The sequence below is a fragment of the Castor canadensis genome, chromosome 3 (assembly GCF_047511655.1).
Source record: "Castor canadensis chromosome 3, mCasCan1.hap1v2, whole genome shotgun sequence".
Taxonomy (NCBI): domain Eukaryota; kingdom Metazoa; phylum Chordata; class Mammalia; order Rodentia; family Castoridae; genus Castor; species Castor canadensis.
This window is the reverse complement of record NC_133388.1, coordinates 118,708,807-118,725,963: the sequence shown is the minus strand read 5'-3', so window position 1 is coordinate 118,725,963 and position 17,157 is coordinate 118,708,807. Positions and strand designations below refer to the sequence as shown.

Sequence of the window (17,157 nt, the reverse complement as noted above, 5' to 3'; positions counted from 1 at the left end):
GAAGAAAAAGTATTTTGGTCATCTGTTCTTCCAACCTCACTTATGAAACAGGACATCAACATAGCTAAAGAAGCTGAAAGGGATGAGGCCACTTGACGCTGTCAAGTACTTTGGATTGGGGAACAAGAGCCATATCTCTCAAAGAGGAGGAGAGCCTAGAGATGGGGGGCTTGGCTCCTGCTGGGCCGCCCCTCAATGGAAAAAGAGAAGTCTCATCCTTGAGTGCAGGCATTTATTTCACAGAACGTGCCACAGATAAATGTGCAAATGCTTTCATTGCAGCATCATTTATAAACATACATACATGTGTATGTGGTAATATTTAAGTAAAAGTAAAACAAAACAATGATTTACATGTGGTCAAATGAATACGTTTTAACCAAATTCTTCAGGGCTCAAGTTGTGTGAACATGCCTAAGATTGAGAAAAAGAGGAATAAAAGGAAATCCTTGGTATATACTTTTGTATGTTTTGCAAGGTTATAATGTGAATTAATGCACATTTATGTAATCTTTACATGGAAGAGGTAGGCTGCACTATTTTTCACAATAATCTACTCAGAAAATAGTTAACTCCTCATGCTGCAACATAATAATCATTTCATTGGTTAAAAATTAACCAACAATTTTATTATAGCTTTCTATTCACCAAAATCTAAAACTTAGAAAGTAAAAGACATTTGCTATTATCATTTTAAAACTTAATTAAATTTCATGTTCTATATCTTAATTCAATTTTTAAAAGTTTACCATTTTAAGAAAAAAATTAAGATGCATACTTTCTTTTTTAACTTTATTATGGATAGACGTACCAGAGAAGGACAGAAGCAAAACACTTCATAAAACTATCCATTTTTTCTAAATAACACTAAATTAAAATGTCATACCAAAAATTTTTAAAGTTAGAAAGTTAATATTCTGAATCAACATTTAAAGATTGAAATTAAGTTTATTTGAAGATTAAACCTGGCATATTAAAAGCCAATGAGTTGAATCTCAAACATCTGTCAGAAATACAAAGTAAAAAATATAAGTACAAGATGATAGTATAAGTATCATGTGAATATTTTACTGATTTTTCTTTTAGACCCATTTGGTACAATAAAAGCCTTGTAGTTTCAAAGGTAAGTAAAATATACATGATGGTTCTCTTTTCTCTTCCACTAAAAAACCCAAGTCTTATGGTATTTAAGATGAGTTTTACAAAAGCTCAGACTTTCAACAACTCTAATAAGCTTCCCTCTTTCTTCCACCCTCTGTGTCCCCTTACTGGGGCTGAGATTTCTGCCCAAATGCCCTGCAGTAGCCAGGTGCACCTCTGCCTGGGGGCAATGGGCACACTTTAAATGCAGGAGGACTGAACTGGTAGATACATTGAAGAGTAATGAAAGTTTTCTAACTTTCAAAGAAAGGAGTTAGAAATATAGAAAGATGAACAGTTAGATATCATATTGGATCTAGAGGTATCAGGTAGGTAGAGAAACAGATTTGGTGATAGATTAGATAGATAGATAGATAGATAGATAGATAGATAGATAGATAGATAGATGATAGATAAATAGATAGATAGATAGATGATAGATAAATAGATAGATAGATAGATAGATAGATAGATAGATAGATAGATAGATGGATAGATGTGTGTATGTGCTATTTGCTAACTGTCTGTTACCAGGACTTAGAAGTAATGACATGCTAGTAGGAATGACACCACCGAGCACACAATCTTTGGTTTCTAAGTCATTTTCCATTAAAAGGAACCAGAGAATTGTCTAGCTTCAGAATTGGGGCAGAGAAAATACAAGATGAGCTTCGACTTGTTGAACAATAAAGAAATGCTCATAGAATGATAGAGACATGTCACAAAGACAGTTTGAAGGATTTCCAGTGGATGATCTGACAATGTCAGCTCAATGGATTCTAAAAGCAGTAAGTGAAAACCTAATAGGCACAAGACTAGATCCTCATTATTTGTGGATTTTATATTTGCAAATTAGCTAGCCTATTTGCTAAAATTTATTTGTAATCCCAAAATTAACCTTCAAAGCACTTTCAAAGTCATACTTAGGGCAGCAAAAACTTGAGGAATCCCTCTCATCTGTTCCCAGCTAAGTAGAACAAGACATTTGGGCTTCTTGTTTCAGTTGTATTATGTGAAGTGAGGGTCTTTTTACAATATATTGTCACATTGCTCTCATTGTGTTTTTGGTGGTTACTTTTCTTACTTAAAAGTCTCCTAAGGCTGGGTGTTATGGCAAACACCCATAATTCCAGCAAGTAGGAAGTAGAAGCAGGAAGATCTCCAGTTCCAAGCTACCCTGGACTACATAGTCGAGACCCTGCTTCAAAAGAAATGAAATAACAGAAAATAAAATGCCCCTGAGGGCAGTGCGGCAGTGCTGTGGAGGGTTCCTAAACATAAGTGGTTGTGGTAAGCTGGTGGGGAAACTGCACATCAGAGAAGCTTCCTGCAGGCATGAGTTACAGTGCTGTTGGCTGTGAGATCAAAGTTAATGAATCAATATTATATATTAAATAACCAGTCCCTGAACAGAACACACTTAAAATAAGGTTACATACAGAACTGTCGATGATCATGTTCCTCCTGTATCTCCCCTAGGAGCAGTGCTACCACCAATAATGGGAACTGCCTGAATTCACCTCACCTCAAAATATTTCCCTAGAAGGTGCTTATAAGTTACTTATTGATTTATAATTATGTTTATTAACTTTAGCATGAAGAAACCTAGCAAATACAACCATATCCATTTCTAAGGTTTACCTAACTAGTTTTTGGGCAAATTAACATCAACTGCCTCTGTTAGGATGTACGAAGCATAGCACCATTTTGGTGGTAGGCCTACAAAAGTACATAAGTCAAAAGACAATATCAAACCACAATTGAGGAACACTCTACAAAGTTAATGACTTGTTCTTTTTCAAAAGATCAAGGTTGGGAAAGATGAGAAAATGATCCAGATTGAAGGAGACGAAAAGACACAAAAATGAAATATATGTTGTCCTGGATTAGATCTGGAGTATAAAGGGCATTGTGGGATAACTAGCAAGATTAGAATGTGGCCTGTGATGTAGGTGGTAGCACAGATACAACGCAAATGTCCCATTTTTGATGGCTGCCACTTGGTTATGTAAGAGACTGTCCTTGCACTTAGGAGAAGTGGAACATCATGTCTGCAATTCCCAGAAATGTTCTGGATTAAGGAATCATCACAGGGCACAGGGTACCAGGAGCTCTGTGTACTTTATCCTTTATATAAATTCAAAATTATTTCAAACACCAAGTTTACAGAATTAAGTCAGTAAAGAAGTTGCTAAATCCATGGGCTTACAACCAAATACCTTATTCTTATGCTGCAGAATATATTTTAGATTAGTTTCCTGCTGTATTTATAACTATGTCATTGCAAAATCAAAGATGCAATTAAGAGCATGATGAAAGAGAAATGATGAAATAATAATAGGGATTATAATTTTTGATCATTTAATGCTAATAATCTTACAAAGTCAATGTTAAAAGCAAGCTGACACTAAGCCAGGAAATTCCTTAAACAGCAGTAACATAGGAATAAAATTCAGTAGAAAATACCGACATTCAAGAGAATGCAATCTACAGTGGACTGTACCTAGAAATCACCCGTAGAAGTGCTATCATTACCATTTGCCAGGTCCTTCACTCCTTCTACATGGACATCAGTAGTGGTACAGATGGCCCCACCATCTTGTGCACCTGGACCAGGTACACTCCAGTCACAACAGGAATATGCTGCAATGAATTTGATGTGGTCTCTCCCAACTCTGCAAGCCTTTACTCAAGGTTTCAGCAAGGTTGAGATGCATGGTGTAAGTGGGTTACTGTGAAAGCTGACTAGGGACAGTGTTTCTGAGAAACCAAATAAGTCTTAATGGGGCAGACACCACCATTTGTTCTCCTCCAAAGCCTAAGAGATCACAGAATAATAGGAGGCAGCAGGATTGATACATTTGTTAATTTTTTGACCATTGGGCAAACATGCTTCAGCACAAGTGAATGTTTTATACACATTCATAAAATAAGACTACAATTTAAAGCATCTATTAGGTTAAAGTCTCTGCTTAGAAAAATGAAGCTTTAAGTGAGCACCAATTTCAGCAAACCTGAGAGTCATTTTTCAAGTGGGCAAATGAAGGTATTTAATGGAAGTTTATTTAGTTTAGTGAGAAATGCATCCCATTGTGGAGAAAGGTCTATGAGCACCTAGCATATGGGGAAAAACCCTCACCATAGTTTCTCTTGCTGAAGCTGTAGGGATTTTCTCATGTGAACAGGGAAGGGGTCTGGACTAAAAAATGCCACCTGCAGGCAGCCAGAAGAGGCCACGGGATGACCAAGACAAATTATGTGAGCAGATTGGTGAAGCCCTTCACTTTACTTCCCTTACAGTGTTTGCACTTGACACATGCAAAGGAAGAACTAGGGGAGTCTGAAGAAGGAGTGATGGAGAGACAAAAGTAAGGAAAAGGAACTGAGCTTTGGCTCATAGCACAGTAAGTTCACAGAGCAGCTGCATGTCTCAATGGCAATGGGCACATTCCCATCTGCAGGGGCTTGGCTGCCAGGGCCTCTGTTTGCCTCTGAAGCCTTAGTCTAGAACCCCAGGATCTCAGATGCCTGGCTTAGCTTCTGTCTTTTGCAACCTGAAAGCTCCTTTATTATACCTTTTGCTGTTGCTGTAAACTCGTGAAACATTTTTTTAAATACTATTTTTGAAAAAGATCTGTCAACAATGGTATTGGCCAAGCCTAAGGGAAGAAATCTCAGCTACCATGCACTCTAACTTACATACTGGGCCCTACAGGATGGAGTTCCTGCCAGCCCTTCCAGGCTGAAGTCCTGTCATTGGCCAGTCACAAGCTTCATGCATGGCCATGATTCTTCTCATCTCTGTACTGCTTATAGTATTCCCCATCAGTACTCAGCAAATGTGAAACTCATCCATTGATCTCCAGATTAGCACTCTCTCCTGTAGGGAGGGAGCTGTCCACAGTCTCCCAGGCAGAACTGGGGGCCCCTCTCTCTTCTCCCTGTGCTCCCAAGTGTTCTCTGGCACTTGGTCCAGTCATCACTTCCTCTGTAGCTGCAGGTGTTTATTTCTCTGTTCTCTTCGAGAGACAGTAAATGCTACAAAGGCAAGACCTGAAGATACCTGTACATCTTTGGCTGCTAGCATATATCTAAATACTCAAAAAATGTACTTGGGAAGAGATGGGGGTGTGGCTCAGTGGTAGAGGATTTGCCTGGCATGCATAAGACCCTAGGCTTGACCCGTAGCACCACCAAAAAAATTAAGTTTAATTAAATACATGTTTGGAATATATTTATTCATTAAAATTCATTATTACATCATAACAATAATTTGTGCTAAAACAATGTATTTGTATACTTGTGAGAAGATGAAGTCCAGTGCACAGATATAATTTCCTCTTGGGGAACAGGCTAGGTGTTGAGAAATCACGAGTCAGCACGTGAAGGGTACTGCCCATTGGTGGGCCTACCAAAAACACTAAAAATGTGGAGATCAGAATACATGATTCTTTTTAAAGCACGGCTCTTTAAAGGTAAGGACTCCTTAATGGATTTAGATAAGATTATAAGCTAAAATGTTCATTAAAGACAAACTAAAATGATATCAGGAAGAGGAATAAATACTCATTTATATAATATTTTATTTATCCAGCATATATGGGAAACAGGTATTTTGTATGGTTGAATTTTAGAGAACTAAACAATTGCTTCTGTAAAAAACAAAGCTTTAGGGATTTTTGGTGTATTAACTGGTAACACTAGACAATATACTCTAATTTGATATTGTCTTCAGGATTCAGTCATAATTATGAATACCAATTTCCCTATGCTAATTAATTTTACCATGTTTTTCAAATCTTCCATTTATTTTCTTACTTTTTTCTGGTTGCATCAGAATTCCTTCCCTGTGAACTATGTGCATTTCTTTTTACCTGCAGGCATTCTGCTTCCATGGTAACTTTTCTTTGTTACATTTCTAAAAGTAAATATGAGCTTATCAATTTTGTTCTTTTGATATCCTTTTCATTTTTAATTGAAACCGTGCAGGGGTGGTAGGATAAGTAGTTCTTGTTTTATTATTATGTAAAATAGATGCATTATTGTTACTGTGAAGCAGTTGAGTACATTTTATTACCTGGAAACTTATATATCTGTTCAGGAATAAATAATAAACATTAAATAGCAGATAAACACATTGACCTTACTTAATATTTTTCATGATTTTTATGACAAAGCTATTTTCAGACATACTATCTCTTCTTATAGGAGAAGAAAGGAACACTTATCTGACATTCAGCAGCCCATGTGGTTTATTTTTCCTACATTTAAATCCAAGTAAAATGCACACCTTTCTAAAAGAATAATTTATTGGGGTAAAATTCACATGACATAAAATTAACTGTTTAAGAGTTAATGATTCAGTGGTAGTATAGTCACAATGTTGTACAATCACTGCCTCTACCTAGTTTCAAAACATAGGACTAGAGGTGTAACTCAAGCATTTGAGTGCCAGCTTTGCAACTGCAAAGCCCTGAGTTCAAACCCCAGTCCCACCAAAAAAAAAAAAAAAAGTTAGTCTCAAAATGTAAATACGTTTTACTATAAAAAAAAGATAAGCATTTATTTTAGGAATAGGATTAAAATTTACTTATATTGTATCTATTCTTTATTTTCTATGTACTTAGTAAAATTTTCTATCATGAACATGTATTAGTTTTATGATCTTAAAACAATGAAACTTTACAAGGCTGAAGAAACATCATATACTGGGACAAGCCTCCCGGATTCAGTCTTCCCCAACCTAGGAATTCCTTCCTCCTCTCCCCATTTTAAGACTTAGCATGTTATACTGTTTCTCCTTAGTCTTTTTTCCTTCCTGTCTCTCTTTGACAGCAACAATGTTAACTTTTCATATACATATCCTGAGTTCTTAGTCCTGGGGTAGTTGCTCAATAAAGATATTTCAGAGAGAGAGAGAGAAAAGGAAAATTTCTGAAGCTCAATATTTCCAGCCATTTATCTCAATAATTAAAATGATACTTGGTACAATAGTTTGGAACTGCAGTGCTCCCCAAAGTCCCTTGTATTAAAGGCTGATCACCAGCCTGGCGTGCTATTGGGAGGTGGGACCGACTAGGAGGAAGTTAGGTCTTCGGGGTGTGCCCTTAAAGGGACCTGACCTCTTCCCCCCTCTCTCTATTGACTCTGAGCTTGCTCCCACTATGTGCAGCCACAAACCCAAAGCAACAATTTAAAGTTGAAATCTCCGAAACTGTGAGCTAAAATAAAACTTTCCTCCTTATAAGTTGCTTTATTTCAAGTATTTGTCACAATGGAGAGCTGTCTAACACATTTGGGGACGAATCTAGTCCTTTCCTAAAAGTCTTAAACTATGCCAATTTCTTACGTAAAAGTAGCTTGAGGGGAGAATTATTAAGAAGCAGATGAAAGCAGTTCAAATGGACTAAAGTCAAACAAGGCATAGAATTCACATTGGGCACAAAAAGAAAAGAGTAAACAACAGGAAAACCAAAATAGATGATCATTGCTATCTAAAAATTTGGAGTTTTACTGACAAATTATAAAATAATGTGATGTTGCCAAGATACAGAATTTAGAGGACTCCCAAGATGGAGAGAGAGAAGATGGTGTGAAGAAAGGGGCAAGGGGTACGGCATTGTGATCATGGTTAATGAAGCCAGTGGGCAAATACTCCAGGTTTACTACATAGGTTTCTATATCAATTGTGCTTTTATCTTCAGTATTTTACAATGTCCTGACATATTAAAAGTCTTGCTGAACCAGGAATGGTAGCTCAAACTTGTAATCCCAGCTACTAGGGAGGTGGAGATCCGGAGGATTGACGTTCAAGGCCAGCCCAGGCAAAAAAATGTTTGAAACCCCATTTCAACAAAAACAGCTGGGCATGTGGTGTGCACCTGTCATCCCAGCTATAGTGGGAAGTATAAAATAGGAAGATTGCAGTGCAGGCAGGCCAGGGCATAAAGGAAGACCCTATCTCAAAAATAACCACCATAGAAATGTTTGGGAGTGTGGCTCAAGTGGTAGAATGCCTGCCTAGCAAATGGGAGGCCCTGAGTTCAAGCCCTAGTACCACCAGCAAAAAAAAGAAAAAAAAAAGATTCTTGCTAGGTAGAGGGTGGGGGGGAGGGGAGAGAGAGAGAGAGAGAGAGAGAGAGAGAGAGAGAGAATCCTTCCAAGGGCAAAGCCATAGCCCCAAACACCTTATTTATAGTTCACACACTAAACCAGTCATCCAGGGCACAGCCAACATTATTTATACTAGCCAACCCTAAGCTATTTCCCAAGGTAACTCCAGTGAAAACTCTAGCCTCTCTCTTACTTTGGCCTCCTGACCGAACCTGGTGCTCACCACCTATGCCCCCATCTATTGGGAAGCATAAGTGACAAATTCTTTTGTTGGCATTGACCTCTTCATGTCAAACTCAGTTATCCCTATAGATTAAAATCACAGGGGTACAAATATATAACACTTTCCCTCCATGACATTCCTCAATCTCTTATTTTGTACTTACAAAATAAGAGTATTTTGTAAATACTCTTATTTATAAGAGTATTTATAAAATTTATAAATTTTATAAATAATTTTTATTTATAAATTTCCCTTTATTGCAAGCCTTCTACCTATCATTTGGGTGCCTTTAAGTCCTCTGATGCAGCAAAAAGCTGATGGAAACATTGTCATTGTGCCATGAAAACCTTAATCACTTCTAGTATGGCACCATCCCATGTGTGCTCTTGAGCACAGAACAGATATGAGTTTTCTACAGCTGTTACCCCAAGGGCATCAAATGATTTTAAGTCAGACCTTTCTGGAAAAGCAGAGCTAAAGTATCTCATCATACTCAATATGGCCAACATAGGATCTGCATTGCCCCTACTTCCTGCTCATTTTCTTTTAAAACTAATGATGCATGTTCTTCCTAATCCCAAATCCCCACAAAAGTATTCTAAGTCCTCTCTTCACTCCAGAACTCAGTGGTGCATGGCATTCCCCGCTTGCCTGGAAAAGAGCAGAAGGAACTGGAAGGTGTCTCCACTAACCTCCAGTGTTAGTGGTCTCTGGACCATTAACCTATAGACAAATGGATGGAAATGGCACATTGGGATCTAAAATGTATTCTCAGTGGTATTGGCCACAGTGTGCCCTTTCTTGTTTAAATCCATCACTAATGAATATTTTCTTACATCTTTCTAAGTGGATACCACTTTGATGAGAAACCCTACAGTTATTTTTGCACTGAATATAAAGAGTGTTCTTTTTTAGGTATCATTTGCCAAGCTTGTTACCATTTACCTTTTAGCTTATAATCTGTATGTTGAAAATAGAAAGGTTTGGCCTACCACAAGTCAACGCAAAGAAATAAAGGTGAATCAGAAATGAAACAAAGAATCAGAAATGGGGAAAACACAAACAGAGCACAACATATAAAAATCAGGCCAGAAGAGTTTTCCTGAGCTTCAGAATTGACTCTTTCCCAGCCACCAAAGCAAAAAATTCTCTACGCTCATCAGCATTTCTCATTTCTTCTGGGAAACAAAGCTTTTCCTAATTATGTTCTAAAGCAATAGTTCTTACAGTGTGGTCCCTGCACCCACAGCATCACCTGGGAGCTTTTTTAAGATGCTCATTTTCAGGGCCTGGTCCATGGCTCCTAAGACAGAGACTGTGGAGTAGGATCCGGCCACCTGGGTGTTAGGAAGTCTTCCTGGTGATGCTAATGTAGCTGAGACTAAGTACCACTGTTCGAAAGAAATGGAGTTTTATAGGAAGGGCACTAAACAGTGGCCCTCAGGCAAACACAGGGAATTTGAGCAATGGCCTTCAGTAATGACTGAAAACATAAAACTAAAGTGTGCTTAGGCAAAGGTCATGTGAAAGAGGGTTAAGATAACGTGGCCAGTTTCTTAACTTTTGGTGGCTCCACTTTGCTGGGTGAAAAATTGGCCCTAACACACCCCATATTGTACTTGTTTTAAAACACCTAGCAAAGGGCTATATCCATGGTGCTGGAGACTCTTAGGAAACTCCAATCAGAATTTATTCCTTCTGTCTCTACTGCCTCCTATTCCATTAAACCCTGGAACCATCTTTGGTACCTTAATTCCCATCAATACCCATGTCAGTTGTCACGCCCCATAGAAATGACCTCTGTTTTCCTTTACTCATTTGATGATTCATTCATTAAATATTTACTGTGTGCCACTAGGTGGTGTAAACTCAGCAAGGAATGTGGTGGACAAAACAACTCCTTGCCTTTCTGGAGCTTCCTTTCTCACTGGGGAGATGACAAATAAAGCAGTAAGGTACAGTCAGCCTTCTGTTATCCAAAGGCTTTGCACCTACAGACTCAGCCAATCTTAGATCAAAAATATTGCATTTGTACTGCATATGTACTGACATTTTTCTTGCCATTATTCCCTAACCAATACAATATAACTACTGACACAGCATCTACATTGTATTAGGTGTCATCAGTGATCTAGAGATGATTTAAAGTACACAGAAGGATGTGAATAGGTATGTGCAAATACTGTATAGATCTTTTATAAGGGACTTGAGCATCCCCTGGACTTGGGTATCTGGAAGTGGGGTTCCAGAGGCAATACCCCACAGATACCAAGGGACAACTGTGCATCTTAGGTTAATGATTAGTGCTGGGAAGAAAGGCAAAGGAGGGAGAGATAAGAAGCCTTGGAGAGAGGTTGGAGGTGTTTTTTGTTGTTGCCACTGATTTGTTTTGTTTTGTTTCTTTGAGATAGGATCTCTCTATATAGCCCAGGCTGGCTTCAGACTCACAGTCCTCCTGCCTTAGCTTACCAAATGCTGAGATTACAGGTATGTGTCAACCACATCCAGCCAAGTGTGGAGTTTTTTAAATAGAGCAGCTAAGGAAGATCTCACTGAATGATATACTGAAGAAAGTGAGGGGTTGTGGGGAGACCATTTCCAGAGCAGAAATGGCAAATGCTAAGGCCCTCAGGTGAGCATATGCCTGGCACATTGAGGACCAAAACCAGTGTGGATGAGCAGAATAAACAAATGGGACTGAAAGAAGGAGATGGGTTGAAGAAGTTAACTGGGGTGAGATCAAGTAAGTGTTACAGGGAAGGACTTTCCTGTGAGGGAGATGGGAGACCATGGAAGCTGTGAGCAGAGGAGTGGCATTTTAACAGGATACCTCTGACTATTGCATGGAAAGCAGCTAAGGGGACAGGGTAGAAGCATGGGACCAGAATAGCAGGCTGCTATCGGGCTCTGTTTTCACAGCTTTCTTCCCTTTCACACCTCTCTCTCCACTGTTTGCCTCTTGGAGTGCTGCTACATACCTGCTCAAACTCCCCTCCCTCTAAGCGAAGCATTTAAGTGCAAGGCTGGGCCACAGACCCTCCCCAGTATGGTCCCACATTATGTTCCCAACCTCATCCTCCAGGTCACTGGCAGAAGAGTCATATTCAATGTGCCAAGCACAATAAACTTATTCGGCATTTTCAAATATACACACAAAACCCTATCTTCTGCCTTTTACTCTCTGCCTGGAATTCTTCTACCATTCCATCTCTACAAGGTTCATCTCAAGCCCCCCTGTGCCAGGTAATCTTTCTTGATTCCTCAACCAAATGCTCCCTTTGGTCCTGCCTGTGGAGGACCTGCCTTTGGCCCTCTACAACACTGAGTCAGTCCTCTTTTTATGCCCTTAATATATTTCTGTACCTGTCTTGGCTGCCTCAGTGGACTCTAAGCTCTCTGAGGGCAAACCATGGCTCATTCTTTTCATAATGGTCACAGCCTAGAGTCCAGAACCTTTTATAAGAGTGAATACTTATTAAATTTAGTGATGCTAACATTAACTTTTAATGAAAAAAATCTGTAACTATCAATGATTTTTTTAAAAAAATCAACTCATTACCTTAAAGTATCTGTGTTATTTAGTTAAGATTACAAACATATATTGCACTCCAACATAGGCAAAAGTCTAGTAGAGAAAAAAATTTGTTATACTTTATTCTAAATTCATAATGCTAAGCAATTAAGCTTAAAAGATTAAAAGTGGACACAAAAAGAATATCTTTTTTAATGATTAACCTCCACCAAAGTTTTCTATATAGAAAGATGCTCAGTTGAATTTGCAAGGCTGAGCTGAGTGTGTTGGTGAAGCTTGTAATCCTAGCACTTGAGAGGTGGAAGTGGGAGTATCACAAGTTCCAAGGCAGCCTGGGCTATATAGCAAAACCCTATTTCAAAAATAAAAATAAAACTCCAAAGGTTTTAAAATGCTGAGCCTCAAACCACAGGAAAATCGATCCACTTAAATTTTTTAAGTGTTTACTTTTATTGGTTAAGATTTTTATGGAATCAATGTTAATTTCCTTATGGAAAGATAATGCAGATATACTGAGAATCTGATTTTACCCTTTGTGGTGTTTTAAAACAGCCCTGTCCCTGCATAATTTATAATAAGAATCTAGCAACATTGAGTCAGATTTTCTCAATGTCTGTCCTTAAAATGTGGAGGCAGAGAGTGGAAAGTATGGTGTATTTTCTTCTAGCAAGAAGGTCTCAGCAAGAGAACTTCCAAAAACGGCACTGTGCTAGGCAAGTGTAGTGGTTCAGGCCTATAGTCCCAGCTACTCTGCAGGATAAGGCAGCTTGAGCCCAGGGGTTTGAGGCCATCCTAGCTATTTGGGAGGATGAATTGGGGAGGATCAACATTCAAGGTCAGCCTGGGGAAAAAGAAAAAGCTAGCAAGACCCCATCTCAATGGAAAAAAGGTAACCAGGCTGACCTGAGCAAGAAGTAAGACTCTGTCTCCAAAATAACCAGAGCTACAAGCTGCCAGCACGACACAAGATGTAGAATGTTGGCCTAGCAAGTGAAATGCCCTGAATACAAAACCAACTTTTGTATGGTCTACGTAATTTTCTATCCAAGGAAGCATAAGTCACTAACTTAACTATCTTTCTATCTCCTATTTAAAAGAGGTAATATTAGTGTCCAAATTCCATGCATCAAATAAGGACAAAAGAAGCCATGCTCCAAGAAACAGTAGGAAAAAGAGAATCTGGAGCTCAAACTCAGGTTTAAGTAGAAAGGAAATCTTAGCTACCGTTCTTTAATGTATACCTTAATCATAAACCTCAGCTTTGTAATACAAATTACATCAGTAGTGGAATAACCCCTAGGAATTTCATTTGTCCTTTTGAAAACCAGATTAAACATTAGACTGTCAATTCCTTTAGGTGAGATGTATTCAACAAAGGAAATCAGTGTTTACAAGATAAATATGGATTAATTTTAAATATCCTGATATTCAGTGTCATCAGTATTGTCTGAGACATTTTTAGCAAAGATTTTCAGTGCAATCCCATTAAAACAGTATTTCTTTTTAACAAGATAAATGTCTCTTGCAGCTCCAGTCTAGACCCAATTAGAGAATCCAGTGAAAGTGGAACTAATAAAATGAATCAGAGGTGTAGCCACATGTAGGATTAACCATCACAATCAAGTGTTAGGGTAGAAAGGAGAATTTACCAGAAACACTAACAAGAAGAACAGAATAGAAACTAACTTTATAAACCAACCACCTGCCACTGTTCAAAGACTTATCATTCTTTCATTTAAAAGAAAATATTCTGTCAGGCAAGATGGTGCATGCTTGCAATCCCAGCATTTGGGAGGAAGAAGCAGGAGGTTCTTGAGTTTAGGCAAGCCTGTGTTACATAGTGAGTCCCTATCCAAAATCTCCCCTGAGAAAAAAGAAAATATCCTGTACCATCAACTCCGGTAGAGAACCATAATCCCTACGAGTACAAGCAGCTAGTACAAAAGGAGCACAGATTAAGTAAATACTGAATACACTCAATTTCCAAAAATCATTTTTGACTTCTGTGGCAGCTTTTTATCATTTCTGAACCTGCATGTCTAACTTTAGGTCCCCCAGAAGCAGGCCAAGCATTCAAAGTCAAGTAATTTATTGGGGGGTTTCAGGAACTGTGAATAGGGAGAGGACAACATATGAAGGATATAGAAACAATCCTATTAACATTTGTAGATCCTTTTTGGTATTTGATAATCAATCAAATACCAATAGCAACTCATATTTCACATTGAGGTTATATACTCCTAATTTATGAAATATATAATTTAATCTTACTTATGCCTTTATCTCTTTCCTTGAGTCTGCTTTATATTCTCGATAGGTCAGGACTCTATGCATATCTGTATGTTATTAATTCTTTAACATTAAGTTTGTCCCAATTAAGTTGTAAAAACAATCACGCCTATGAGAGTAGCCACATGGTCCTTAGTACATCCCTGGAAAATGATGGGCTGGACCACACAGGAAGGGCCCAGCTGCAATAGCATGTAGAGAATTCGTTGTCATCAGAGCAGAGATCATTTAACTGTTCCAAAAGTATACATAGAAGATAATGGGGAGGTAGAGGACAAATCTAAAACTTAACTAGCAAGAAACATTTTTCAATAAAATGTCACTGCATTTGCTTTTAATAAATAAAGTTTTAAAAACTTACTGAAATTCTTTATTTGGGGAAATTTAGAATTAGTTGGGCAATTCTAAACCATTATGGCCTTTTAAATGGTCCAACCTAATCATGATTCTTTTTGGACTATATTTAGAGACAGATCTATAATAAATTAATATGTTTATTCTAGGCCTGAAAGGTTCCTCTTTGGTCCTACTGCGAGAAAAGAAGTAAAAAATGCTGATAATGTACTTGGGTAAAATTTCTCAATCTTAATTAATGTAGGCACTTGATAAATAGGATGCTTTACAATTAATACAAAAAATTAATTCAGAGAACTCAGGAAATAAGGCTGAAACTAATAGGAGGGTGGCTTTCTAAGTTTCTTAGATTGAAGGGACTTATGCTACTTAACAGATAGATTGACTAATAAGAAAGATTGCCTGGTTAGGAGCAATTTGAATTGCTTAGGTTTCAGGTTGCCTAATCTATTATATGTTTTTAAGACAAATAATAGAAAAATAGGCCAGTCCATCACTGAAACTTTCTGGATGTTTTTACATCCTTCTCCAAGGACAGCCATATATGAGCATTTGGTAGAGCCACAGTGGAATGAAATTCCTTTTTCATGGATCCTTTTTCTGTAAGGATCTGGCCACATTGCCAAAGCCACTGTCCTCCTGAAACAAACCACCCATCATACAAGGCAACTGGTATTTTAAAAATCAAAAATCACTAATTACAGAAAATCTACACATCTGTATTTTTAAGATCTGAATCAGTGCTTTCCAAACTATCTAGGGAGAAGGACCTTTGATTTATTATTACTGATACTTTTATAAAATGCATTCATTATGAATTATTAAAAATTAATTTTAAGACATGCAAAATATAAGCTTAGTTTTTATTATTATTAGATTCGACAGACACAAAATTATTCCGTCAAATTTCTAAAATATTTTTGCAACACTTACTCTGAATCTTAATAGGCCAGCAACAGACTCTTGTGGTCAGTTGGTCTAGGACCATACTTTTTTTTTTTTTTTTGAGTACTTGGGATGAACCCAAGTGTGCTAGGCAAGGGCTCTACCACTGAGCTACACCCCCAGTCTCCTGGGACCACACTTTGAGGGGCACTGAACTAACGTTTCATGCATGCACTTATTCAAGAGATATACTTTACCTCTGACATTCTTTCCAAATCCCATCGAGGAAACTTTTTTGTCCACTTGTTCACTAGTGTTTGATTTCTCCTTCAAAACGTCGTCATCACTAACATCAACAGAAAATTTTTTCTTTTTCTTGTGTCGAGGTGGAAGCTTTTTTGGAAAAGTGAACATTGGGAATATCACAAGAAACATTGCAATGGCACAAAGGAGGAATCCACTCCACCTAAAAGATTGGGAAATGTGAATTGCATTTATGGCTTTTGTGACTGAGAACAAATTAGTGAAGTAGAAGTTTGTGGTGATTCTCCAAAGAAATCTTGTTACCTTCATTAACTGTAAAGCAGTAGAAAATGGAACAAATTGAGGAAATAAAGGGATTCTCCTTGTATGTTATAAAAATGGGAAATCTGTTCAATAGTTACACTAGTATCATAATGAATATTATATTCAGCAGCCTGATCAGAATTTCCTTTAAGTATTTTTAAGCAGCTACGTGTTAGTTCTGCTAACATTGTTTGCTTTGTTACACTGTGCATTTTAAACTAAATATAATGGAGAAATAATATAGACTCTATAGTATGCTTTGTGAACCAACATAGACATTTTTTCTTAAAAGAAAAGCATTCATATCTCCTGTCAAATATATTTTCCTTTCTTTTGTTTTATTTTTGGTTTTGGTGCTGGGATTGAACCAGGGCTTTGTACATGCTAAGCAGGTATTCTAATGTTAAGTTATATCTCCAACCCTGTGTCAAATAAATTTTAAATTGCTGATAGTATGGAAGTAGCTCAGTGGTAGTGTGCACAGCATGCACGAGGCCCTGTGTTGGATCTCCAACTCTGCAAAAAAAAAAGAAAAGAAAAATAGAAAGAAGGAAGGGAGGGAGGAGAGAGGGAGGGAAGGAGGGAGGGAAGGAGGGAGTGAGAAAGGAAGGAAGGAAGGAAGGAAGGAAGGAAGGAAGGAAGGAAGGAAGGAAGGAAGGTAGGAATTGTATACAATTTTTTTTGCAAGCATTTAAGACTGTATTGACCCCTCCTTAGCTGCTTCTCACAATATTTAACTAAGGATGAGGGCTACCAAAACATTTAAACTTGTCCTTGCTTTCAAGAACTTACAACTTAGTTGTAAACAAGCAAAAGTGTAAGAAACATTCTCCAATAAATGCAAAAATGCAGACAATTAAGTGTTAGGCCATATGGTATAGATAAAGAATACTATAAAAGTTGAGAGAAGGGAAATTAATGTGTCAGAAAGCTTCTTACAAGTTGCAGAACTTGAGCTACATAGACTTAGAAGCTACCATGCTGCAGAGAGCTCATAGGGAACACAGAGAATAGAACCCAAATTCTGTTAGAGCCGTGTGTTAAGATCAGGGGC

General features: G+C 37.8%; 1 protein-coding gene across 4 annotated transcripts in view; it reads right to left on the bottom strand.

The window, feature by feature from the left end:
* Nucleotides 1–17,157, bottom strand: part of LOC109698442 (solute carrier organic anion transporter family member 5A1) — a 137,875-nt gene that overhangs the window by 56,297 nt on the left and 64,421 nt on the right. For all 4 annotated transcript variants that reach the window (XR_012446316.1, XM_074068545.1, XM_074068546.1 and 1 more), the window contains one exon: nucleotides 15,794–16,002. Coding sequence is in view for 3 of the 4 variants with exons in the window: in XM_074068545.1 (XP_073924646.1) it covers nucleotides 15,794–16,002 (209 nt within the window). In the remaining variant the exon portion in view is untranslated. The remainder of the gene's footprint in view (nucleotides 1–15,793; nucleotides 16,003–17,157) is intronic.